The sequence below is a fragment of the Rhinatrema bivittatum genome, chromosome 1 (genome assembly GCF_901001135.1).
Source record: "Rhinatrema bivittatum chromosome 1, aRhiBiv1.1, whole genome shotgun sequence".
Lineage (NCBI taxonomy): Eukaryota > Metazoa > Chordata > Amphibia > Gymnophiona > Rhinatrematidae > Rhinatrema > Rhinatrema bivittatum.
The window spans coordinates 681,292,325-681,319,403 of record NC_042615.1 but is presented as its reverse complement, the minus strand read 5'-3'; the positions used below and the strand labels follow the sequence as shown (position 1 = coordinate 681,319,403).

Sequence of the window (27,079 nt, the reverse complement as noted above, 5' to 3'; positions counted from 1 at the left end):
TCACCTCACTCATCGTTCCTTTCTTCAGATCCCTTTGCAAAGCCCATGTTGACTCTCCCCCATTAAACCTTGTCTATTTATAGGGTCAGTAATTTTGTTTTTTGGAACAGCTTTGACCATTTTGCTGAACAATGTTAGGCTCACCAGTTTTTTTAGCCCTCTGCTCACATATTAATGATTTATTGGCTGGTTCCATTTGAGCCGGCAGCCCAAAGGAACAGAAGGAAAGCACTAGAAAAAACAAACAAACAAAGGAAAAAGGATTAAGTGTTGCCTTGTAAAGCCCTGCAGACATTTGCTAGCTTCACTCACTTCCACAAGCACAAGCTTCTTGTCTGTCTCCAGAGATTCTCCTACCATCTGCAGTTTGTTGTATTTGTTTGCTCTCAACAGAAACTCTTGAAAAAGGACCGTTTGGGACTGACTGGGAAATGTCTGATATCTCGAATCTGAAAAAAGAATGCACAACATTTTCATCTTCATATTACTGCAAGGACAGGCCAGAATCAAGCAACTTTGTAGTTCTTAGACATATTTTCTTTTTTATTTAAAAGTTTCTTGAACCAACACAGCAACCGATAAAGTATTAATATACAAATAACTAAGCATAGCAATAAAGCGTACATAAAAATGACTTACATGCTGATTTTATTTTGGGGTTTTTTTTTTTTTTTTTTTACTTTCTATACCATACTCACCCATCTCGTCCCCACCCCTCCCAGACATATTTTCAATAAATAGCTTGAAGAATATCAATAAGGGAAACAGAACTGCAGAAAAAACAATTGATCAATCTAAAAAAGAAAGAAAGAAAGAAGGCTTTCTTCCTCAAAGTATTTTTTTTTTTTTAATAAAAACCATCCTGCTCACACAAAACACCAAATTGTATCAAACTTGATTTTGTGGCACTGTAGAGATGCATAATCAGTAAGCCAACGAGTGAACAAGTTATCAAGCTAAAGTTAGCCAGATAACTTGTCTCAAATATTCAGTGTGATATACGTGGCTAGATTTATTTATTTAATTATTTGAGTGTTTTATATATCGTCATTCTGTGTGGGAATCACTAGTTCAGATAACTTGGAAACCTAATCAGCTATGTCTGAATATAAGTGGTTAGATGTTAGTTCTCCAGGTTTATGTGCCTAGATAACTTGCTACTTAAATGAATATCTTCAAAAGATATCCAGTTAAGTGGCACAGTTAGTGGGAGGTGGGGGAAGGTATAATGTGGGCCCGATTCCCCCTTCCCCAAATCATTCCGAATTGTTAAAAAGAAAGTGTTGCAGGGTCAGCAGGTTAGGTCCCTCCCTATCCTCTTCCTGTTTTTCTTAATTTTTAATGTGGCTCCTTCCTGCATTCCCCACTCTCTACCATAGTCACCCTCCTGCTGCCACCTCCCTCCATCCCCAGCAGCGCAAAGGCCAGCTGGGAGCGAAGTATCCTCCTCCTGGTGCTTCCAGCATTGTTCTGACAATAGCAAAGCTGGAAGATCAAAGTACTGTACTGCTGTTGAATATGAGAGAACAAAGTGGACATGCCATTATTTTTAGATCACACTGCAGCTTGTAAGGTGGATGATGTGGCTGATGAAGGAATTCCTTTTTATTTTCCAATAATTACCATCACTCCCTAGGCATCCCTCATCTGTCACACAAGGCCTGTCCTTCTCACAGTTCTCACTTCCCTTTATTCCCCAAGTAATGCGCATGGCTCCAGAGGCAAGGTACACTGAGGCAAGTCCAGCAGGGAATCCCCATGGAATCTTTCTTCACTCCCAACCATGATAAAACATCAAGCCAACAAAGAGGAAGACCAAGGAGATCTCTGTTGGTCCGAGGGGGAAACACTGTAGGAGATATCAATAGTTTTTACCACTGTATGCAACCAAATATGAATACTGACCCCACAAGAGGGACGCTGACTTCATAAGTGGACGCTGACATGTATATGTTTCAACAGAAAAATAAAATGAGGAACTTTTGACCAGAATGACAATATGTGCCCAGGTTATCTAAGGGCTATAGCTTTTTTCATACAATGAGTTAAGACTGCCCAGGACAGGAACAAGTCAGCTCACAGAAAAGCACTGTCACAAGATAGCTCGCAGATCAAAAGACTGCAGGACCTAAATCAGGTCCTGATCCAGTGTTGCCATGCAGCAGGAGCAGTGACACCCCCCCCCCCACCTCCTCTCGATGGGAAAAGGGAGCCAGCAGTCTGAAATGGAGCTGTTTAATGTTCATGCTTTGCATGTTAAAAGCAGCTGGGGAGAGGGCTCAAGGGGGCTGGTGAAAGAAGAACCATTAACAGCTGAGGACGACACCTGAGCCAGCACCCTCTGCCCCTGTCTGCAATGAAGTAGATGAGCTCCTGTGTCCTGTGCATGTAAGAAGCCCTGCTGTTACCTGGCTGTTCGTCTTGAACCTGATTTTTTTCTTCTCCAGGGCTCAGACCAGCCTTAGCCCTGCAAGAGACAGGGGCCAAAAATGCCTACTCCCTTCAGCAGAGTCTGCCTCCTCAGAAATTGTTTCAGGGTGAAACAGAAGTTTATCTCCTAAAGTTATGGGGGTAGTTAGCTTGTTGCGTTTATTAATATACCCTAAGCAAGTCAAGGTCTATGACATGTTAAGTTTACCAATGATGCAGAGCTTTACTCAGTATAAACCAATGCTGAGCAGCAAGGACTATAGAGATATGTATTGCCTATTTCACTCTAAACCTGAAAAATCTGACAAATAAAAGTTTGATTCTATGGAAAAACCCCAAGGTCTTTTCTGAGCTATTTAGATTACATAGGTATAGCGGTAATTGTCTAGAGCACTTCCCGTCCTAAGATGTGTGGGGGAAGAGGAAGGAGGTGCGCTTTATCAGACAGGTTACAGAACTCTCTTATATTGCTTACAACATCTGGAAGGAACTCAAAGTGGATTGAGCCTACTTCATCCCCTTCTGATTCATGAAAGGACTCCCTTGGGAGAAGAAGAATCCGCCATCTCATGGGGAGGACTTTTTCCCCAATCTCAGAAGCTCTTGAGGGGAGGTATGTACCGGTGTGGGACTGTGAGCATCCCCATTACTTAGAAAAATTCCCTCTATGTTGGAGAGAAGCGATTCTAATCTTCCTTTCCAGTCTTCAGGGCTTAAGGAGTCAAAGAAATATTTCACTAGCTGGGTTTCAACTGGCTGGAGTAGACAGGCTCTTTGGAAACTCATATAGTTTCATGCTCACTAAGAGCTGCACGCAAAGCTGAGGAGGAACACAGCATCATAACAGCTGCATCAGTAATGGTGCTCCACGCTGGTTACATCAATGCCTGTTAAATGGCGCTGACCAAGTCTCCTTCCATGCCATAGCACCAGCAATGGGACTCTTGAACTTATGCACCGAAGTGCTCCGTTTTGACACAAATTGATGGCGCCTTGATATGCTGCGCTGAGTGTGTGGACTAAACCCTAGAATGCACATTCTTCATTGATGACACCGATGGATGGCACCCTGATCAGACCAGGCGCCATAATGGATGCTGGGACCTGTGCAGATAAGGTTATCTCCCATTTTGGCATCAAAGAAGGACCTAGTCCATGGGGAACCTGAAACAATGGTGCCAACCTTTTTTTCAATGCCAAGGGGAATGGTCTCATGGGGCTCCCTTGCATCATTTATGCACTGTTTTCTCAGTGGCACTACAGGCTTTTACAGAACTATCAACCCCTGATCTAAGTCAAATCTAGGAACCAACACTACAAGGGGGAAGGGAGCTTTCCTATGCTTGTGGGCACGAGAGAGGGAAGATTCTTATCTCAGTTTCCTGTGCTGAGAATCTGATAATGCCTTGCAGCTCCGCTGCTCAGTCCTGTGCCGATACTTTGGGCTCTTACCCTTTGAAATTTTCTGTAGGGCTTCTATCTTGCAAGTGCAGTGTTGCTGCATCCTAGGCAACATCCGATGCAGCTGTAGCAGTTGGAGTCATAGACTGGGCCCAAGCAACCAGTGTGTATCCATGATGGACATCCATGCTGACCATGGACGACTTCGCCTTGGACTTTTCCATACTCATCTAATTTCTTTCTTTCTTTTTTTTTTTACAATTTAAAGTTCTGTTTGAGGGGCTGCTGAAGCAGCAGCAGGAAAACAGAAGCAACAGCAAAGCAGTAAAGAGCAATCAGGCCAAAAACAAAAAAATGTAAAAGACAGACTGGGATATGTCTATGTGGTAGCTCAGACAAAGACTTAGGGGCTCACTAGGCAGTGTGTGGGAACTCCTGCACATGCTCAGTACAAGTTTATACTGAGTTCTGATAGATGGATCTGGGTTGGCACCATTAGATGACGTTATCCATGCCTCACAGAGAGGTAGGAATCACAATGTATGGTGGTGATTTTGCTGGCAAGAAAATCCTGCTAAAATGGAAAAGTTTAAGACTCTGTTCCAAAGAAATATGAGCACATAAAAAGGAAAACAAGGTAGCAGTCCAGCTCCCAGGATTTTCCATGGCAGAAAAGAAACCGAAACACAGGTTTGCATGTCCATGGTTACCTCGTACCCATGGGCCTGCAAGCTAATTTTCAAAGGGAAATTGCCCATGGAGCTGATGGGGAGCAGGGCTTGTGCATAGTTTTTCCAACTGCTTTGAAGCAATTCCACAAAAACATAAGAAGTGCTATGTTGGGTCACACCAAGGTCCATCGAGCCCAGCAGTTCGGGTCTCAAGAACCAAACAGATCCCAAAAAATAGATCAATCTCTTGTTAATCATTCCCCGGAATAGCAATGGCTTTCTCTAGTCTACCTGGCTAATATTGTTTTATGTATTTTTGCCCCCAGGAACTTGTCCAAACCTCTTTTCAACCCTGCTATGCTAATTGCCTTGATCATGTCTTCTGGCAACAGATTCTACAACTCAATTGAGTGTTGAGTGACAAAGTACGTTCTATAATTTGAATCTGCTTTAAATCTACTCGATGTTTGTATCATGGAGTGTCTCTTTGTTTTAATATTATTTGAAAGGGTAAATAACTATCCTTTATTTATAAAATCATGAGTGGGGTGGAACGGTTAAACTTCTATCATGCCCTCTCTCAGCTGTTTCTTTTCCAAGCTGAAGAGCCCGAGTCTGTGTAGCCTCTCATCACAGGGGAACCATTCCATCCCCTTTATCATTTTTGTCATCCTCCTCTGCACCTTTTCTAGTTCTGCTGTGGTTTTTTTTCTTTTTTTTTAAGATGGGGCAACCACAACTGCACACAATACTCTAGATGCACTTGCACCATGGCTCGATAGAGAAGCAATGTGATATTTTCCAATTTATTCTCCATTTCTTTTCATATCATTCCTAATATTCAGTTTGCTTTATTGACTGCCACTGTGAATTCAGCCAAGGATTATAATGTATTGTCCACTAAGCATGCCACGGTCCATTTCCTGGGTAGCGACTCCCAATACAGAACCCAGTATATGTACATCGCATTGTACTTTTCCACATTAAATTTCATCTGCCATTCAGAAGCCCAATCTTCTAGTCTTGCAAGGTCCTTCTATAGTTCCCCATAATACACTACTGTTTTAACATCTTTGAATAACTTTGTGTCATCTGCTAATTTTATCAATTCACTCATTTCCTTTTCCAGATCATTTATGAATATGCTAAACAGTACAGGTCCCAGTATAGAACCCTGTAGTACTCCACTAATGACCTTTCTCCATTTGGAAAACTGACAATTTAGCCCTATCCTCTGTTTCCTGTCTTTTAACTAGTTATCAATTCACAAAAGGACATTGCCTCCTATCCCATGACTTTTTAATTTCCTGAGGAGTCTCTCATGGGAGACTTGTCAAATGCCTTCTGAAAATCCAAATATACCAAATCAACCAGCTCACCTTTACGCTTATTTATACATTCAAAAAAATCCTATAGATTTGTAAGGCAAGACTTGCTTATGCTAAAACCATGTCGACTCTTTTCCATTATCTATATAGTCAGTGATTTTATTTTTAAAAATAGCTTCTACCATTTTACCTGGATGTGACATCAAGCTTACAATCTAAAAAGTTTACTGAGCTTTGAGAGATGGGTTTCTGCTTCTTGACCGAGAACAGGTAATTATTACCTGCAGCATGGAGAAGGGGTCATTTTCAGCAGCCACTTTTAGGAAGGTAAATCAATCAATCATCTATTTATTACATGCTCTTATAGCAGATGAGATCAAAGCATGTTATAGAGGGAGTTGCAATAGCCTAATCAGGAGATAACAAAGGCTTGCAGGTAAACACTGGTTTAAAAGCCTAAACATTTTTGAAAATTGCCCTGAAAATTCTTAAATGCCAGTCAAGTTACTGATCTTACCATGGTCAAACAGGTTCTTGGCATCCAGAAAGACTGGGTTTGTCCACTCTTGCACCTGAAGCCCAAGGTCTTTCGCTAGCACTTGAACAGTGGCAGTTTTCCCACAACCAGGAGGACCTGTTAGTAGCAAAAGGGACCCACCCTGGAGTGGAGAAAAACATTGTGAAGAAACAGCACTCTGGATGCATTTTCTAAGGGGATAGGATAGGAGATTATTTCAGATACTTTTATTACACAGAAATTTAGGTTGCAGCTTAATTTTATTTCATGAAATGAAGAATTTCTTTTTCTTTTTAGTTTGGTGTAGTTGACTCCCTACACCAGAAACAGTTTGTAGTTTTGTTAAAATACGTAAGGAGTTTTGAAATGAGTTTACGCCACCTCTCTCTCAACAGCGTGCGGCAGAGCATTAAAACAGGCTGATCACTGCATGGAATGGATGGCCTAAGAGCCTTTCACCCCTGCATCATTCATTCAAATCCAGCTCAGTTTAGCAGGGACTTTGTAAGGTTGCCTATGTGAAATGAGTTGGAAACCTCAGTCCAGCTCCAGAGGCCATAGCAGACACAGTCACATCATAGTCCCTGTCGCATTCCCATAAATCTGTGAATTCTGCTGCATTCCTCATCACCGATTTGTGGCAAGACTTTTAGTCCAAGTAAATTTCGGCTTTCATTTTAATTTCATGACTATGTCTTCAATAATATATTAGCACAAAAAAGGAATCATAATTTAAATTTAATTATATGCATTCAAAACAGAATGTATCACTGTTACAGATTCAAAAAGAACGATTTATTTTTGATTGGGGTATCTTGGAAACTGAGGGATTGAACCGTGAAGAATGGGAAGCTTTCTTATAGACAGTTATAACAGACATAAATGTATGGGAGAGATTTATTTAGGGATGTGTAAATCTGTAAGTTGACATTGAAGATTGTGGTTTCTTTGTATAGATGTGTGATATGTCATGATTAATGATTGATTAGTTGTAGTTTTTGAAGGTACTAGGGATTATCACATGGTACCATCGTTTGATTTAGGATTAGTCAACTACAAACAAAGTGCTTTCAAAACGTTTGGTGGGAGAATAGGTATGCACAGTGTTTTTTGGAACTTGATGAAGGATGCACACACCTTGATGCCAAAATGAGAAGGTTAGTAGATCAGCGTTTGCTGCCTAATACAGGAAAATACCATAGTTAGTTAAATGATATATGACAGAGGTTTTGATTATATTTTAGGTTGTGTAGTTGAGTAAGTGATTTGTTCGGTGGAGGAAAATGCACAAAACTATCAGTCAGTTGGTGAGTGTATGTGAAATTGTATTTACCTCTGATACTAGGATTGTTATGAGATTATTTTAAAATATATATAATTTACAGATGGAAAGAAATGTAAATGAAGCTGGAGGTTACATGTTTATACCACTGTTAAAGAAGTGTATCTAATTAAGAAGAAAGGAACATTGGTTCTCATCCGCTAATTTTCGTTCCTGGAACATCACAGTTCAGTCCAGACAAGTGGGTTTATGCATTCCTACCAGCAGATGGAGGCAGAGAACAAAAACTTTGAGGCACTGCTACATAACTGAGAATGCCATCTTCAGTCCCTCAGTATTGACCTGTACCCAAGCCAAGATATGTAACTCCAAGCCACCAGGATCTCTTCCACTAAAAGAGCTGGGGAACAAGTTGGAACTCCCAACCAAACTGACCCCCAAACTATGGTGAAGAAAAAGAATTTTAAATCTCAAACCAGCAAGAACTATATACAATTATCTTTTGCAGAACAAATCTAAACTCTGCATCACCAGCAGGATCCAGAATCAGGAGAGGTCTTTCTAAAAATTAATCATAATCAGAATGGATCAGGAGTCTATACTGATCTTATATTGTATTATACTGTATAATCTGTTTGGTTTCTTGATATTAGATTGCTGTAAGATTCAAAACCCCCCCCCCCAAAAAAAAAAATAAATTCCCAGTATCTCTCTTATTGTATAGATGTCATTATAATCTGTTTCATATAAGTGCTGTGGGATCATTTACTAGCTAAAGGACAAGTAAACTTTCAGAAAGTGTCTTGCCCTACCCAGCTTGACCTAGGTGTAAACTGTTTAACTCCCTCCCACCCACCCCTAGGTTTGTATTTCTAATGTAGTCATCCTAACTTCATAATTGGCAACAAGATAAATTAGTAAATTGATTATTCCTTAGGTGTACCAATCAAATAACTTACCTAAATGAGTACTATTCAATGCAACTGCTGTGGAGCCTTTATATTGAGGGTAATCATATGGAAACTTAAGGCTTGCCCCTTTTGTTCAAAACTCTCTACCTTGGAAAAGGAGCTGGATGACTTTAAAGCTGAATTAGCTTCAATAAAGAGAGTCTCAGCCACTGTACATTATTCAGGAAATAATTTCCCCTTACCACTGAATAACCAAAAGAAAAAAGAGATTTACTGTGGGCTCAGGTAGGATAAGACCTGAAACCCACAGACACCCATTATTGAAAGCTGTGCAGCCCACAACTCTATCCCCCCACTCACACAGGCCATTAAGGAACTTAAAAAGTATTACAGTGGGCTCTAGTAGAATAAGACCTGTGTTCCGGAGACACACACTGTATCAAGTGCAACAAGTACAAAATGCCTTCTCTGTATTAAATTCTGAAGAAGTCCTTGAGAAAAAGATTGAAGTGTTATCGGAAAAGAGAGAAAAAACCCAATGCATACAGAAATTCCAGATCAGAAACCAAAGAAAAAAGCTCACGGTGATGGATGACTGTCATCAGAGGCACTAATCTCTTCCCTTGCACAAATGCAAAGAGAAAAGTGGATAACAAAACTCAACTAAATAGGTCACAAAAGGAGTCCAGGAACAGCAGTAACCTGAACGAAGAAAGCTGGAAAGCTATGAGCACAAATGCTCATAGTTTGGGTAATAAAATCCCAGATCTGCAAGCCCTAATGGTGGAGGCGGACTTGGACATTGTTGCTGTCACGGAAACGTGGTTTACGGAATCTCATGACTGGGATACGGCAATACCAGGCTATAACTTGTTAAGGAAGGACAGAGAGGATAGGAAAGGGGGAGGAGTGGCTCTGTATGTCAGAAACAATATCCAAGCACCTGAGCTGCAAGGAAGATGGGGCAATGAAGAAGCACTATGGGCCGACTTAAAAAAAGATGGGGCATCCATTTTTATTGGAGTGGTTTACAGGCCTCCAAACCAAAAGGAAGAGCTGGACAGAGATCTGGTTGAAGACATCCACAGGATAGGAAAGAAAGGAGAAGTGGTGATCGTTGGAGACTTTAATATGCCAGATGTAGACTGGAGAATCCCATCTGCAGAATCTAATAATAGTAGAGAAATAGTAGATGCCCTGCAAGTAGCTTTGTTCAAACAAATGGTAATGGAACCCACGAGAGAAGGAGCTATACTCTACTTAGTGCTCACTAATGGAGATAATGTCTCAGATGTCCAGGTGGGTGCCCACCTCAGCACCAGTGATCATCAAACGGTATGGTTTAATATTACAAAAAGGACACGGAAAAGAAGCACAAAAATCCATGTTTTGCTGTTCAAAAACACAGACTTTGATGAAATGGGGAAGTACCTGGAGGAATGTTGGGGAGGTACCCGTAATGGAGAAGGTTTTCATGGGCAATGATTCAGATGGACTGAATCAAATCACGGTGAACCTAGAAGATGTGGTAGGCCTGATTGACAAACTGAAGAGTAGTAAATCACCTGGACCAGATGGTATACACCCCAGAGTTCTGAAGGAACTAAAAAATGAAATTTCAGACCTATTAGTAAAAATTTGTAACTTATCATTAAAATCATCCATTGTACCTGAAGACTGGAGGATAGCAAATGTAACCCCAATATTTAAAAAGGGCTCCAGGGGCGATCCGGGAAACTACAGACCGGTTAGCCTGACTTCAGTGCCAGGAAAAATAGTGGAAAATGTTCTAAACATCAAAATCACAGAATATATAGAAAGACATGGTTTAATGGAACAAAGTCAGCATGGCTTTACCGAGGGCAAGTCTTGCCTCACAAATCTGCTTCACTTTTTTGAAGGAGTTAATAAACATGTGGATAAAGGTGAACTGGTAGATATAGTATACTTGGATTTTCAGAAGGCGTTTGACAAAGTTCCTCATGAGAGGCTTCTAGGAAAAGTAAAAAGTCATGGGATAGGTGGCGATGTCCCTTTCGTGGATTGCAAACTGGCTAAAAAGACAGGAAACAGAGAGTAGGATAAATGGACAATTTTCTCAGTGGAAGGGAGTGGGCAGTGGAGTGCCTCAGGGATCTGTACTGGGACCCTTACTTTTCAATATATTTATAAATGATCTGGAAAGAAATACGACGAGTGAGATAATCAAATTTGCAGATGACACAAAATTGTTCAGAGTAGTTAAATCACAAGCAGATTGTGATAAATTGCAGGAAGACCTTGTGAGACTGGAAAATTGGGCATCCAAATGGCAGATGAAATTTAATGTAGATAAGTGCAAGGTGATGCATATAGGGAAAAATAACCCAGGCTATAATTACGCAATGTTGGGTTCCATATTAGGTGCTACAACCCAAGAAAGAGATCTAGGTGTCATAGTGGATAACACATTGAAATCGTCGGTACAGTGTGCTGCGGCAGTCAAAAAAGGAAACAGAATGTTGGGAATTATTAGAAAGGGAATGGTGAATAAGACAGAAAATGTCATAATGCCTCTGTATCGCTCCATGGTGAGACTGCACCTTGAATACTGTGTACAATTCTGGTCGCCGCATCTCAAAAAAGATATAATTGCGATAGAGAAGGTACAGAGAAGGGCTACCAAAATGATAAGGGGAATGGAACAGCTCCCCTATGAGGAAAGGCTAAAGAGGTTAGGACTTTTCAGCTTGGAGAAGAGACGACTGAGGGGGGATATGATAGAGGTGTTTAAAATCATGAGAGGTCTAGAACGGGTAGATGTGAATCGGTTATTTACTCTTTCGGATAGTAGAAAGACTAGGGGACACTCCATGAAGTTAGCATGGGGCACATTTAAGACTAATCGGAGAAAGTTCTTTTTTACTCAATGCACAATTAAACTCTGGAATTTGTTGCCAGAGGATGTGGTTAGTGCAGTTAGTATAGCTGTGTTTAAAAAAGGATTGGATAAGTTCTTGGAGAAGTCCATTACCTGCTATTAAGTTCACTTAGAGAATAGCCACTGCCATTAGCAATGGTAACATGGAATAGACTTAGTTTTTGGGTAATTGCCAGATTTTTATGGCCTGGATTGGCCACTGTTGGAAACAGGATGCTGGGCTTGATGGACCCTTGGTCTGACCCAGTATGGCATTTTCTTATGTTCTTCTTATGTTATTAAGAACTAAAAGGCTGGGAGAAAGAGAGAGATGTGGATCAACAGTGGACCAATCTAAAAGGAGCAATTACCAAGGCAACTAATCTAAATGTTAGAAAAGTAAAGAAAAGCAAAAGAAAAATGAAACCTATCTGGTTCTCAAAAGAGGTGGCTGACAAAATAAAGGCTAAAAGAACAGCGTTCAAGAAATATAAAAGATCCCAAAAGGAGGAGCACAAAGAAGAATATCTGGTAGAACTGAGGGAGACAAAGAAATTAATCAAGATGGCAAAAAGTCAAGCAGAAGAGAGGACTGTCAAGGAGGTAAAGAGTGGTAACAAAACATTTTTCAGATACATCAGTGAAAAGAGAAAAGTTCAAAGTGGTATATTGAAATTGAAAGGTGGAAAGGATCAATGTGTGGAGAGAGACGAAGAATGGCAGAAATATTAAATGAATATTTCAGTTCTGTGTTCACTAAAAAGGACCCTGGAGAAGGCCCTTCACTAGTTAACAAGAAACTGGAGGGGAATGGAGTAGATGTAACTCCATTTACAGTAGAAAATGTATGGGAAGAGCTGGTAAAACTGAAAGTGGACAAAGCCATGGGGCCTGATGAAGTTCATCCCAGAATACTGAGGGAGCTCAGAGATGTGCTGGCGGGTCCACTGTGTGACCTGTTCAATAGATCCCTAGAAACGGGAGTGGTGCCGAGTGATTGGAGGAGAGCAGTGGTGGTCCCGCTTCACAAGAGTGGGAACAGAGAAGAGGCTGGTACCGACAGACCGGTTAGCCTCACTTCGGTGGTGGGAAAAGTAATGGAGTCACTGTTGAAAGAGAGAATAGTGAACTATCTACAGTCGGAAGAATTGCTGGACCAGAGGCAGCATGGATTCACCATTGGAAGATCCTGTCAGACAAATCTGATTGACTTTTTTGACTGGGTAACCAAGGAATTGGATCAAGGAAGAGCACTCTGTCATCTACTTGGATTTCAGCAAAGCTTTTGACATTGTCCCGCACAGGACACTGGTGAATAAAATGAGAAGCTTAGGAGTGAGTGCCGAGGTGGTGGCCTGGATTGCAAACTGGTTGATGGACAGAAGACAATGTGTGATGGTAAATGGAACTCTCTCTGAAGAGAGAGCGGTTTTAAGCGGTGTACCGCAGGGATCGATGTTGGGACCGGTCCTTTTCAATATCTTTGTGAGCGACATTGCGGAAGGGATAGAAGGTAAGGTATGTCTTTTTGCGGATGACACTAAGATCTGCAACAGAGTGGACATGCCGGAAGGAGTGGAGAGAATGAGATGGGATTTAAGGAAGCTGGAAGAGTGGGCGAAGATATGGCAGCTGAGATTCAATGCCAAGAAGTGCAGAGAGTCATGCATATGGGGAGTGGAAATCCGAATGAACTGTATTCGATGGGGGGAGAAAGGCAGATGTGCATGGAGCAGGAGAGAGACCTTGGGGTGATGGTGTCTAATGATCTAAAGTCGGCGAAACAATGTGGCAAGGCGATAGCTAAAGCCAGAAGAATGCCGGGCTGCATAGAGAGAGGAATATCGAGTAAGAAAAGGGAAGTGATTATCCCCTTGTACAGGTCCTTGGTGAGACCTCACCTGGAGTATTGTGTTCAGTTCTGGAGACCGTATCTCCAAAGAGACAGAGACAAGATGGAGGCGGTCCAGAGAAGGGCGACCAAAAAGGTGGAAGGTCTTCATCAAATGACTTATGAGGAGAGATTGAAGAATCTAAATATGTACACCCTGGAGGAAAGGAGGAGCAGAGGTGATATGATACAGACTTTCAGATACTTGAAAGGTTTTAATGATCCAAAGACATCGACAAACCTTTTCCGTAGGAAAAAAATCAGCAGAACCAGGGGTCACGATTTAAAGCTCCAGGGAGGAAGATTCAGAACCAATGTCAGGAAGTATTTCTTCACGGAGAGGGGGTGGTAGATGCCTGGAATGCCCTTCCGAGGAAGTAGTGAAGACCAGAACTGTGAAGGACTTCAAAGGGGCGCGGGATAAACACTGTGGATCCATAAAGTCAAGAGGCAGTCAATGAAGAGTGGGTGGCTTGCCAGAATGACTGCTACTGCCTGGAGATAATACCCTTATTCAATAAACATACACAGGGTTACTGTGACTCCAACATCGCTCTAAGCTTCAACAGCAAGAGGAAATGTGGAAAAAAGGATTGCACCTACAAAGCGGGGAGTAGATGGCTTGTTACGGCGGTTTACTACCCAAACCAAATAAGCCCGATACTTCACTTTCAATGCATATCCAGCATAGCTCTCTGCTTCAACGGCAGGGGAGAAAGTCTCACAGTTAACTTTCAATGCATATCCAGAATAGCTCTCTGCTTCAACGGCAGGGGAGAAGAAAAACTGATACTTCACGCATATCCAGCTTAGCTCTCTGTTCAACGGCAGGGGAGAAGAAAACCTGATACTTCACGCATAACCAGCATAGCTCTCTGCTTCAACGGCAGGGGAGAAAGACTGATAATTCACGCATATCCAGCATAGCTCTCTGCTTCAACGGCAGGGGAGAAGAAAAACTAATACTTCATGCATAATCAGCATAGCTCTTTGCTTCAACGGCAGGGGAGAAGAAAACCTGATAATTCACGCATATCCAGCATAGCTCTCTGCTTCAACGGCAGGGGAGAAGAAAAACTAATACTTCACGCATAATCAGCATAGCTCTCTGCTTCAACGGCAGGGGAGAAGAAAAACTGATACTTCACGCATATCCAGCATAGCTCTCTGCTATGCAGGGGAGCTATGCAGGGGAGAAGAAAAACTGATTGATATCAATCCCCCTGAAGAAGCCAATTTGGCGAAACAAGAGGGCCCATTGTCAGGGTTTTCCGAAAGGAATACACAGAAAAATTACTTCATGAGATAGATATTTATATATGATTCCTTCTATCTAGTGCTTAGCAGTGTCACAAGTTGAATATGTTTTTATAGATGAGTATGGATGGTTGTGAATGATAGTGAGCATGGCTGGTTCTTGATTATTGCTGTTAAGAAACATTTTTTGTGCATCTGTTTACCGCTTCAGTTGTCTTCATATTTCGGAGTGCCCCTTTATACACACAAAAAAAATCTCTCTGTCATCATTAAGCCGTTTAAATTTAGAAATTGTTTGGGAACCTGTGATTGCACCATTTTTTGTTTTCACTCTTTTGGACAACTCTCCTCAAGGCTCCCCTCTTTCAACTCTGGCATTTTTACCTGATAGAACACCTGGACATGTTTACAGACTCATGTGTTAAACATTTCTGACATTTGCAGCAGTTTTTCCGGGCCTCTGTCCCTCCCGACGCAGCCCATGTGGCAAACATGGTCCCGTATTGGGGGACGGAAAACTTCTGGTTAAGAATTTATGAATAAAAAGTGAAAACGCTTGATCCAAGGCTTTAATTCCTTGGATTAATTCATCACAAGGATCTGTCACCATTTTAAGCGCTATATTACCTCTCCCTATATGGTTATCAACCATTAGTGTATACCTCTTATCGTCTCCACTTCCTATTGGCTGTGCTGTATATATTATTGACACGTGATCTGTGATATTGTATGACATTTTTTCTGGATTTGTAAATCTTAATAAAGCAACTTTGTTTAATCCAGTTTAAAGTATTAAATCCTACAAGTAGCTATAATTATAAATGTTATTAGGACTTATCTGTAAACTCCAATTTATGATTGTATATTTACGTACACAGACCTTTAAAAATTCACCTGTTAATGTTGCTTAGGTACGTTGTATATATATTTGTTAAAATTGGTTTAACGGTTTTGTTTTCATAAAGTTTATAAGAAAAATAAAAAGCTCTTGTATTACCTGTTTTGGCTCCCTTTGTACAACATGGAGTTTTAACCAGGCTTCAACCTCTTCAATTTTCTTCTTGTGGACAGCAAGTTCTGTCTATACAACAAGATTATTCTCACACAGTATTCAGATTATCCACAAAATAATATACATATTAATTAGGTGTATATATTTCTTTGTAATTTTGGAAAGTTTGTTTTTGTATTAAGCATTCATAGTGCTGAACTTGCCTGATTCAACAGTGGGTGTTGCGTCTGCCAGAATGCGTGGTTAAAAGGTTAATATGAAATGTTAGAAGTCCTAACAGTAAAATAAGCATCTACAAGGCTGGGTTTATTTGGCAGGTCACGATCAATTTAGCAAATGGGTCTGTCTGTTAGTCTGTAATTAACTAGAAATCTTAGTGGAAGTACAGGCACTCATGTACCCAGGTCCATCCGGCAGGCAATGCAGGGGACCTAGCAGGCTGGATGTTTGGGCAACAGCCACATTAGTATTGCTGACTATTTAGATTATTACAGAGTCTTGTGGTTAGACATAGGAAAGGTGGGTGTTAGAGGGAACTAAAGATTGTATGCTCTTCTACCCAAGATGGTGCAGTACAAAGGAGGAAGATAAAATGATTGTTCCGGATAAGGAAAAATGGTAAGGGGATCAGCGCATCCAAAACACACATCCAAACCAGCGTGTAGCTAACAGTGCTCATCACATGTAAATGCTATGTCGATGAGGCTATTAGCTAGTATTCCCTTACGTAAAAAATAAATGTGCAACTGACGCACACATTTTAACTCTCAAAAATTTATGCCAGCCCTGGAGCTGGTGTTAAAGCTTAAGGAACTCCAAAAGTTTAACAGAAAAGTAGAAAATACTGCTTTTCTGTGGTTTCCTCCAACTTATTATCATGGCGATATTAAATCGAAGGAACCATAGAAAGCAGCAATGTAAAAAAAAAAAAAGTCTTGCCAGCGGTCAGGTTAGGAAAACTGATGCTCAATTTTACGGGCGTCCGTTTTCCTAACCCATGCACAGCCACTTCTCCTGGGCGCCCAATGTCAAGGAAGCACTAGGTACGCACAATTTCCCCTAGCACCTCCGTTTTAACATAGCAGCATTGCACGCCCGGGAGAGGTGAATGGGCGCGTGTTATGATTGAGCGCCTGCTTTCCTAAGTGCCATTTTTCCTGCACGGATATCGCATCGACCTGTATGGCTGGTAGCTGGGATGTTTCTTTAGCAGTATGAACAAGCTAACTGGGCAGACTGGATGAGTCAATTGGTCTTTATCCTATCATCTGCCACATTACTGAATGTGGTGCCTTGTTCAGTAGTAAAAGAATCAGAGGACTACAGAAACTAGATTCTTGGAGAGTTGGCAAAACGTCTTGGAATATTTTTAAAAAAATGTATAACCAATGCCCCTAAGCTCCCACAATTGTATGGGTCATTGGAGAAACCGTATAAACAGATTGTTGCCACATAATCGACAACCTGCCAAACAATCAACATTCCTGAATGAAGTTTCCCTGCCCCTTAATTCAATCATTTGAAGAAAGAAACAGGGTGCATGCCTTCAGTATCACTATCTCTGTCCTGCTCCAGCCTGCTCCAGCCCCTCCCTTAGCAATCTGTCTACAGGCAACAAGAAAAGAGGTGAGGCTGAGATTGGAGCAGATGAAAATAGGCACTCTGCTCCCCAATCCAGCATCTCCTCTGACTCTTGTTGCCCCCCCCCCCCCCCGATCCCTACTTTCTCCTGTTCTGAAGGGAACAGGAGGGAAGGGCTGAAGTTGGAGTGTACAGAGAAAGCAGTAAGAATGTTTGATCTCTCAAACCAAAAATGATTTTGATATAAAAACATGACAGCAGAGAAAGACCATTTGGCCTATCTAGACTGTTCATCCACACCAACTACTCAGCTCCACAATCCCTACCACTCCCTCAGAGATCACTTGTGCTTATCCCATGCTTTTCTTGAAATAATATTCCTGGATGGGGTGATGTCCCTTTACAAGAATTTTATCATTATATAAAAGGTTCTTGCACCTGCACATATGGTCAACCATGTATCAACTACAAAGACCTGGATATGTTTTTTGGAAATCTGCAACTGCTGATGTTTCACAGCCGACAGAGAAGGCATTAATTTCAATTCATAGAAGCCTTGACAACTGTTACTACTGCTGAGGAGTTTCAAACTTGTATTAATTCAACCCCTTTTTGTGTCTGTTACCATGTGCCCAATATATGCACACATTTTTCTGAGTAATAATAATAGCAAGACAAACTGCTGATGTTGAGGGCATTTTTAGCATACAAGCTCATGTATTCCAAAAGGCAAGGATATTTTGTTATTTTTATATAGTTTACATATTGCTTAAAATCAAACAAACAATCTGAATGGTTAAAAAACTATTTCGCATTGCCAGAGTTATGAATCTTTATGTAAAATTATGCAAATTTGCCACATAAGTGCACAGAATCTTGAAAAGTCTGCCAGAGAATTGCTAACTCTTGCTGCAGAATCTCAAAAACTCTGCCACAGGAAACCGGAGGCTCCATTTACAACTTCCTGGTTAAACAGACAGCATTCATTATGTAATTTAATGCCATAAAACTCTGCTCAGTCCACAGTCAGATCCAAACCATAACCTCCAGAAGTGCTATGAATTTCTCCACCAGAAGCCAATGGGAATGGCAGGTAGCCCACTAGGTTTAGATGTTCACTGTGACCTGTTATCACACTGTGGCACAGGGCATGCAAATTTCCATGTGTTGATATAGATAGCCAGCCTAGTTCTCATACCTGTGTTTCTGGTTTGTATTTGACAATCCATGCATCATTTTCAGGTTGGCTAGATTGTTGTTCTGTGGAAAAGGGCTTTGCTCTCTTTTGGTTCTGACACTTGCTGTTGCTACTGCTGCTGCCTGTGGATGAGGACTGTCCTTTGGTTCTCTGCTGTCGCCTTCCTAATGGCTTAGTCCAAGAAGCTGAGGATAAGAAAGCCGGGCTTCCACAGAAATCCTCAAATGATGGTTCTACCCAGTCTGTTAACTGAAATAAATAAATGTGAAAAGCACAATATTCTAGTTTTCAAATACTCAATAAATTAATTTTAGCACAAATCACATCCACAGAGTTACAATTGTGCAGCTTAGCCGCAATTACAATGCAATGTCAACTTTCCAGTCTCATATTTAGCTAAGAAATCTTATACCTTAGCAGAAGCTATCTTTCTGCTGTAGGAAGTTGTTGACATTATCAGCTATGGCAATTCCCATCAGCAACTTGTCACTTGAGCACATCAAAGCAAGAGTAATCTGGGGAAAAAATGTAAAAAAACACAAAACATCAGAACCTATTCCTCACTGCATCAACCAAGAATATGAAACATGTTAAACATTTTCACCACATGTCAAAACAGGTTTGTGGGGCTGTGAGGGGCCTGAGTTCAGTTCCTGGAACAGGAGGCTGCAGGGGCAGCATTTCCAGTCCTTTTGGGAGGCGTGAGTCCTTCATCATGAATTCGTGACACCTAATGGCTGGATTTAGGGTTCATGATAGCAGGGTTCCGAAAGAAATCCTGGAATCAAATTTAGGAAGGGTTTAAAGGCACTGTTTTTTTTCACTCAAGCTTTTAAAAGGCGCTGTTTTTATTTTACTCAAGCTTCTCATTTTATTTATGCTGTAATGATTGTGTTTTATTTTTTCTCTCATTAATTGTACTGTATTTTATTTGATTTTATTTTTTATACTAAATATCTATTACTTATATCATTACCTGTAACATTTTAGTCTCATGTATTTGTTATATTATGATTTTAGTTGCTTTGGTGTAATAATTTAAAGAAAAGTGCTATACTAAGTTTACAAACAAATTGCAGTAACTAGACTAAGTGAGTTGAAAGAGAATATAAAATGTGTAGAAAAAAAAATCTCTGGGCAGCTATGATACAGTCATTGCGCCAGATCCCAGCTCTGGTTACAATTGAGTTTGAAGTCCAAAAGAACAGGAGGAAACGGCTGGATTGAAAAATAAACCACCACTACCAATGTTTGTGTTTCTCTCTCCTACCTCCAGGTGTTTTAATGGGAGAACAGTGCAGAGCAAGACCTCCATGATGCCAGGAAGTAGTAAACTAGTGCTACACACAGAAACTCACCATGCTCTTTCTTCCACATGTAAATTCTGCATAGCATCTGTCACCATGCATTTTATAAGAAGCGTGGGTGAGTAGCTGTACTGAGAAACACCAGGGTTAAATATGCAGAACTCATTAACAATAGGGGTTATTAACCTGTAACAGAAAAGAATTTATACTCTCATGGCAGATCATGACACCGGTATCCCAGATAGCACGTTTGCTTACTGTAAACAGGGTTCTCTTAAACAGTAGGATGAATTATCCATGACATTATCTGACAGAAAACAGACCCATCTCTCTTGCTCAGTAAAGTTTTATTACTGAGCATGTGCGGGAGTTCCAGTGTGCTGCCTTGGAAAAATTGCTGAAGTTGAGTGCCTACAAGCACCTCCAAGGAGGTGAATCACTGACCTTCATTGGATGGAACAGCTGGACACAGTAGAAGCTGCTTGTGGGTTTTTCTTTGCATCCTGACAAAATTTCCTGGTAGTTGTATCTGAAATTTTTATTGGTCTACCTGACCATGGCATGGTATTAACAGATCCCATAATTTTCCATTTCTTGATCAGAGTTTGAATAGTACTGATTGTCATTTTCATATCTTTGGATATCTTTGGATATCTTTTTCCTGATTTATAAAGTTGAACTACTTGTGCTTGCAGATCCTTTGACAGTTTTGTCTGATCATTCATGTTTTCTTAAAATGCTACACATGTTACAAATTCAGCAAGGGGTATGTAAACTTATGAGCACAACTGTATTTGTTGATTTGGATCAGAATTATTGCTCCCTGAAGCAGATGGAAGAGCATTCTCAAAGCATGTCAAATGCTTTGAGAATGCTAAATCAACCTCTTGTAGTTCCAAGAGGTTGATTTAGAACAGACATTCTGTGAGCGACCAAGTCCCTTGAGTTCAGAAAAAGAGAGTATATGTGCGCCCCACCCTCTGGTGAATGCATCAGTTGCCATTGTCATCTGATAAGGTAAAATTCAAAGAGAGGAACTTACTTCCAGGACTGTCTGCTTCAGCCACCAGTGGGTCGACACTTTCGTTTCCATGGTTAAGCTTATGGAGTGCAATAAAGGCTGGCACAGTTTCTCTCATTGAAAAAGAAATGGAGAAATTACTTACCTGATAATTTCGTTTTCCTTAGTGTAGACCGATGGATTCAGGACCAATGGGTATAGTGTGCTCCTGATAGCAGTTGGAGACGGAGTCAGATGTCAATCTGACGTCAGCACCAGTACATATACCCGTGCAGGAAGCTCTGCTTTTCAGTATTCACCTCGCAAAGCAATTGTGGATATATGTGTGTCTGGATAATTTGATTAATTTGGTTAACTTTGTTTAACTTGAATAACTTGAGAAACGTGATTAACTTGAACTGGTTGACGTGGACTATAGCTGGAGACTGCCAGTGCCCTCAACCGAGAAACGCCGACACCCGGTAACTATGGGTGTCCTAGCTGAAAGGAAGCGTGGCTTACCTGTGTTTGTCTTGCTCTCGGGAATTGACACCTGAGGTTTTCGTATAGCGGCAGCTGTGGGCGGGATTCTGAATCCATCTGTCTACACTAAGGAAAACAAAATTATCAGGTAAGTAATTTCTCCATTTCCTAGCGTGTAGCAGATGGATTCAAGACCAACAGGATGTACAAAAGCTAATCCCAAAGCGGGAGGGAGGCTGCCCGTGGCCCACTTAGTACTGCCCTTGCGAATGCTGTGTCCTCTCGAGCTTGAACATCCAGGCGGTAGAACCTGACGAAGGTGTGAATGGAGGACCATTTCGCCGCCCGACAGATCTCGGTGGGTGACAGCATCTTTGTTTCCACCCAGGACACTTCCTGGGCTCTAGTGGAATGGGCATTAACTTGTAGCGGTGGAGGCTTGCCTGCCTCTATGTAGGCCACCTTGATTGCTTCTTTGATCCAGTGGGCTATGGTTGCCCGCGAGGCCGCTTCTCCTTGTTTCTTCCCACTGTGAAGGAAGAATAGGTGGTCCGTCTTTCGTACGGGTTCCGACCTTTCCAGGTATCGGACTAGGAGTCTGCCGACGTTAAGGTGGCGAAGACGGTGAGATTCTTCCAAGCCCTTGTGCTCGTCTGGAGATGGTAGCAAGATGGTTGGTTTAGATGGAAGTGAGAAACCACCTTTGGAAGGAAGGAGGGGACAGTGCGTAGCTGTATGGATCCCAGCATGAACCTGAGAAAGGGTTCCCGACAGGACAGTGCTTGAAGTTCGGAGATGTGACGGGCCGAAATTATTGCCACTAGAAATGTGGTCTTCAAGGTTATTAGTCGTAGAGACAGACCGCGGATAGGTGTGAAGGAAGCTCCCGCTAGGAATTCTAGTACTAGATTGAAGTTCCATAGGGGTACTGGCCACCTTAATGGTGGACGGATCTGCTTGACCCCTCTCAGGAAGCGGGAGACGTCTGGATGAGATGTTAGGCTAATGCCTTCCATTTTGGTTCCGAAGCATGCCAACATGGCCTCCTGAACCTTAATGGAGTTGAGGGACAACCCCTTCTGTAAGCAGTCCTGCAGGAATTCCAGGATCGTGGGAATTTTGGCTGCCACGGAAGGATGTTGTGGTCTTCGCACCAGGCTTCGAATATTCTCCATATTCGTATGTAGGTTAGCGATGTGGAGAACTTGCATGCTCGGAGCAAGGTGTCAATCACTGCCCTCGAGTATCTGCTCTTCTTCGGGCGTGTCCTCTCAATGGCCAGACCGTAAGAGAGAATAGAGTTGGGTCTTCGTGGAGGATCGGGCTTTGATGAAGCAGATCCCTGTGTGGAGGTAGAGAGCTCCCCGTCACGAGTCTTCGCATGTCTGCGGTACCATGGTCTTCTTGGCCAGTCCGGGGCCACTAGAAGTACTAGTCCCCTGTGGTGCTCTGTCTTGCGGATGATCCTGCCCAGTAGTGGTCAAGGGGGGAAGGCATATAGCAAGTCTTCCTATGGCCAGGTCTGGACAAGGGCATCGATCCCTTGGGATTGTGATTCTCGTCTGCGACTGAAGAAGTTGGGAACTTGGGCGTTGGACTGGGTTGCCAGGAGATCCATGGCTGGGGTTCCCCAGCGGTTTATTATCAACTGGAAGGCTGTGGTTGACAGCTTCCATTCCCCTGGGTCTAGACTTTCTCTGCTGAGGTAGTCCGCAGTGACGTTGTCTTTTCCCACGATGTGGGTGGCTGAGATCCCTTGTAGGTTTGTTTCCGCCCACGCCATTAGGGAATCTATTTCCAGGGACACCTGTTGGCTTCTGGTTCCCCCTTGTCGGTTGATGTAGGCAACTGTTGTGGCGTTGTCCGACATGGGTCTGACAAATTTGCCCTGGAGTCTGTGACAGAACCATAGGCAGGCTAGTCTGACCGCCCGGGCTTCCAGTCGGTTGATGTTCCACCCCGACTCTTCCTTGTTCCATTGCCCCTGGGCCATCAGTTTTTGGCAGTGGGCTCCCTACCCTCGTAGGCTCGCATCTGTGGTGAGCAAAACCCAGGTTGGTGGAGACAGCCTTACTCCCTTGCTTAGATGGTCTTCTTGTAGCCACCACTGGAGCTGGTTCTGCACTTCCTCCGGGAGCTGGAGGCAAACTGAGTAGTCCTGGGACATCGGGTTCCATCGTGACAGTAGGGAGCGCGGTCGCGTGTGGGCTCTTGCCCATGGGACCACTTCCAGGGTCGATGTCATGAGGCCAAGGACTTGGATGTAGTCCCATACTTTGGGGCGGGGAACTCCTAGCAGTTTTCGCAATTGGTTCATCAGTTTTCTTCTCCTTGTAGGGGGAAGAATGACTGTCTTGTTTGGTGTCGAACCAGACTCCCAGGTATTCTAGAGATTGGGAGGGCTGCAGACAGCTCTTGTTTGTGTTGACGACCCACCCGAGGCTCTCCAGTAGAGTCTTGACTCTGGTGGTCACCTGGTGACTTTCGTCTGGGGATTTTGCCCTGATCAGTCAATCGTCCAGATATGGGTGTACGAGGATTCCTTCTTTCATGCACTGTTGTGATGCCAACAAGAAAACTTTGCATCTTGGAATTCATATGGCATCATACCTATTATGATGTTTTGGCATGGTCCTCCCGTATCAGCACAGTACTATCTGCCAACACTCAAAGAATAACAACCTTACCTATGAAAAAGAATACCACAAATATTACAGCAGAATCTAAAATATCAATAAACCTCCTATCAGGAAAACAGAACAGGCCAAGCTACTACAGATCCCTACAGAGAAACCACATGCTAAGAATGCTTCATCTCAGACTTTGCATGCAGAACACAAACCCTCACCAATTACAGAATAAAGCCACATAAAGTATAAATAGAAATGTGCAGACAAAAACTGAACTGTAAAACGTATCACGCCAGACTCTACAGTGCACAATGGAAAAACAAAAATCACCATTCCTCATGAAACAATGAATAAAATCAAGATATATAAATCATTAATCATAATAGTAAAATCATACTAATAAAATAATTTCAAAACAGCTAATGAATAGAATATCCAATAATTAAAGACTCATGCAAATTTTGAAAGCTTTACCAAACACCAATAAAATATTCCAAAACAGCAGACACATCACATACTACCCAATAATTAAAATGGTGGTCAATCAAGAAAAATGAACTTAAAAAAGCCACCTTTACTTACCCTCTCCAGCAGTTCTCCTACTCCTTTCCCTTGCAGGCCACACCAGAAGCAGCAGTAGCTGCTGAAGCTGTCCTCATGGTCCTCTTCCTCAGGGACCACAACTAGTTTCTTCTCTCTCACACAAACACACACCAGTCACATCCTCAGGACCAGTTTTTCATCTCTCACACACCAATCATCTCCCCAACCAGTTTCTCTCTCTCTCACACACACACACAGAAGCACCCTCCCTGCTCACATACACACCACACACAGAAGCACCGGCGCCGGGGCGGATTGTCCTATCGGGGGATCGGGCTTCCCCCGGTGGGGCAATCCGCCCCTGGCACCGGTGGCCTTCAGCCCCTACCATGTGACAGGGGCTACTGGGAGCGGCAGATCGCTCCCAGGCCCTCCGCTGGACCACCAGGGGGGCTTTGGGAGGATGGCACGGGGGGGAGGCAAGGTGAGGCGGGGCTAGCAGAATTTTGAAAGGGCACTTTTTGCCCTTTCAAAATTCTACCGCCTGCCGCAGCACCCCCTAAGTTTCGGCGGCCTAGGCACAGGCCTAGCTCGCCTAGTGGTTCCTCCGGCCCTGCCTCTGCATCAATACCTTGGAAGTAAATGTTTCTCTCTCACCCTGCCTTTCATCTAGGATATACATATTTAGACCTTTAAGTCTGTTCCCATGTGTTTTACAACAAAGATCACTGACCATTTTAGTAGCCACCTTCTGGACTGTCTCCATCCAGTTTATATCTTTTTGAAGATGTGATCTCCAGAATTGTACATAGTGTTCCAAACGAGGTTCCACCAGGTGCTTATACCAGGGCAATATCTCCTTTTTTTCTGCTGACCATTCCTTTCCCTATGCAACCAAACATCTTTCTGGCTTTTGTCATCAACTTATCCACTTGTTTGGCCTTCTTGAGCTCATTAGATACGATCACCCCTGGATCCCACTCTTGTTTCATGCATAGAAGAATATTGCCCCCTATACCATACCGTTTTGCCTCTGAGAGCATTTTACCGGTTGAATGTGAGGGGGCACGAGAGAGGTGGGTATGTCAGATCCGCAAACTGAGCAAGTGGCTCAAATATGTTTAATTACATGGTGCCCATTTAAATGACAGGTCTGGGGACAGCCCAGCTTGGCCCAATATTTTTTGGAGGGCTAAGAGGGCCAAAATACAGGCAACTTTTCCTGCCGATCAGCTATTGCGTGCTGCATCACTGAAGGAGAGAATCGGGACCGTGGTAGTGAGTCGGATCGCCAGGCAGCTATACAGAGGGCTAGGGGAGAACAAGCAGAGGTGAACAGAGCTAGTGCTATAACTTGCTCACACCCTTAGTGCAACAGGATCACAGTGGAGTTCAGGAAGACAGCTAGGTGCAACCACCGTAAGGAAGCAGCCCACATACCTTCAAGTCTCCTTCATGCGATGGTCACCGTTTAGCTGCCCCCTTTATCGCTCGGCGTGGGCAACCAATGAGCAGGGGCGACGGAAAGCGTCGGTAGAAGGGCTCGAACTTTGCTGGGGCGCTGGGAGCGGAACAGAGTTTAAAACAGCAGCTCCAGCTTCGCCCAGTCAGTTTCCAGTGAAGAGTTGTGTTTTTGGTTTTTTTTTTAATTAGTCGCTGCTGTCTGCTGCACAAGCACAATGCAGAAAATCAAATACTATCGAACGTCTGGCAATATTGTTCCACTCACAGAAACATCAGCAAGTAGGGACCTCGGTCTCTCGCAGGCGCATACTTCTACGTCACCCGCAGCTGCCCTCACCGGGCCTGTGGCCTTCTGCTGGTTTCCGTCAGTCCACAATACTTGGTGCACTAAAGGAAATCGCCGGGACACGCTATAGCGGCTTCATAGCAAGCATAACTAAGTGCTATTGAAGGAGCTGTTCCCTTCTACCGCTTTCCCGATGATGTTTTATTTAGGCGACTTCTAGAGGAAGGACCGCGGCCGGTGACGGATTTTGTGCGCGCGCCGCTTACGTTTCTGGCAGAGTTTGTTCTCGTAGGAGTAGTGGCTGGGATTGGAGGAGCTCGCCTGGTGCCGCGCGAAAAGAGGTTTCCCTGCCACTTCTCAGTGAGGCTTTTATTTCTCCATCTCTGAACTGCACGTTCTCCCTCCTGGAGAAGAGGGAGGGATACTCTCGCTGAGGTCGCCGAACATGGTACCGTTTTTAACCTTACATTTGCTTACGCTCTCTTACATGACCGTGAGATGGTGTAGTGTCGTCCTCTGAAGAATTCTCGGCTGCAGGGTTTGGTAGCAAGGTTTTGCAAGAGGCTCTTTAACTCTGTTAGGAGCCTCTGACAACAAAGCGCACGAGCAATGTAGTTTGTGAAAAGCGAGAGTGTTGCTAGATGCCAAAAAACTTTCATAGCCCAGCTGATCACAAAATCTAGCCCAAAACTAAACAAAAGTGCAAAAATAATTTTATTTATGTAAGATTCTTTACAGAGTCCTGCATTGCATGCATATGAATTGACAAAAATAACTATGGATATAAAACACTTTAAAAACAAAGCTAGAAAAGCCTAGAAATCTAGATTGTCGTGTACATCTGTACATATCTGTTGCGGCTGTGGGCTAGGAAAGAGCCCTAGAAGGATCTGTGTCTGATCGGACTATAGTGTTGGGGCCGGGGTGTGGTGTTTTTGGTTTTTTCCTAAGGATCTACCATTTAACTTACGGGGGCAAGTAGGGTAAC

The 27,079-nt window shown here is 42.7% G+C and overlaps 2 protein-coding genes across 4 annotated transcripts in view; one reads left to right on the top strand and one right to left on the bottom strand.

Moving 5' to 3' along the window:
• Positions 1–26,257, bottom strand: part of RAD17 (RAD17 checkpoint clamp loader component) — an 81,244-nt gene extending 54,987 nt beyond the window's left edge. Inside the window, exons 1-6 of one of the 2 annotated variants that reach the window (XM_029574290.1) lie at positions 25,782–26,257; positions 18,791–18,893; positions 18,379–18,627; positions 15,585–15,668; positions 6,348–6,489; positions 313–449 (exon numbers count right to left, since the gene is read on the bottom strand). In XM_029574290.1, the coding sequence (XP_029430150.1) occupies positions 313–449; positions 6,348–6,489; positions 15,585–15,668; positions 18,379–18,627; positions 18,791–18,832 (654 nt within the window). In that variant the 5' untranslated portion in view covers positions 18,833–18,893; positions 25,782–26,257. The remainder of the gene's footprint in view (positions 1–312; positions 450–6,347; positions 6,490–15,584; positions 15,669–18,378; positions 18,628–18,790; positions 18,894–25,781) is intronic. The other variant, XM_029574292.1, reaches the window with a different exon arrangement.
• Positions 26,258–26,284: 27 nt separating this feature from the next.
• The window catches only part of ZFYVE16 (zinc finger FYVE-type containing 16), a 227,023-nt gene continuing 226,228 nt past the window's right edge, over positions 26,285–27,079 (top strand). The window contains exon 1 of one of the 2 annotated variants that reach the window (XM_029574267.1): positions 26,285–26,539. The gene's annotated coding sequence lies outside the window, so the exon portion shown is untranslated. The remainder of the gene's footprint in view (positions 26,540–27,079) is intronic. The other variant, XM_029574278.1, reaches the window with a different exon arrangement.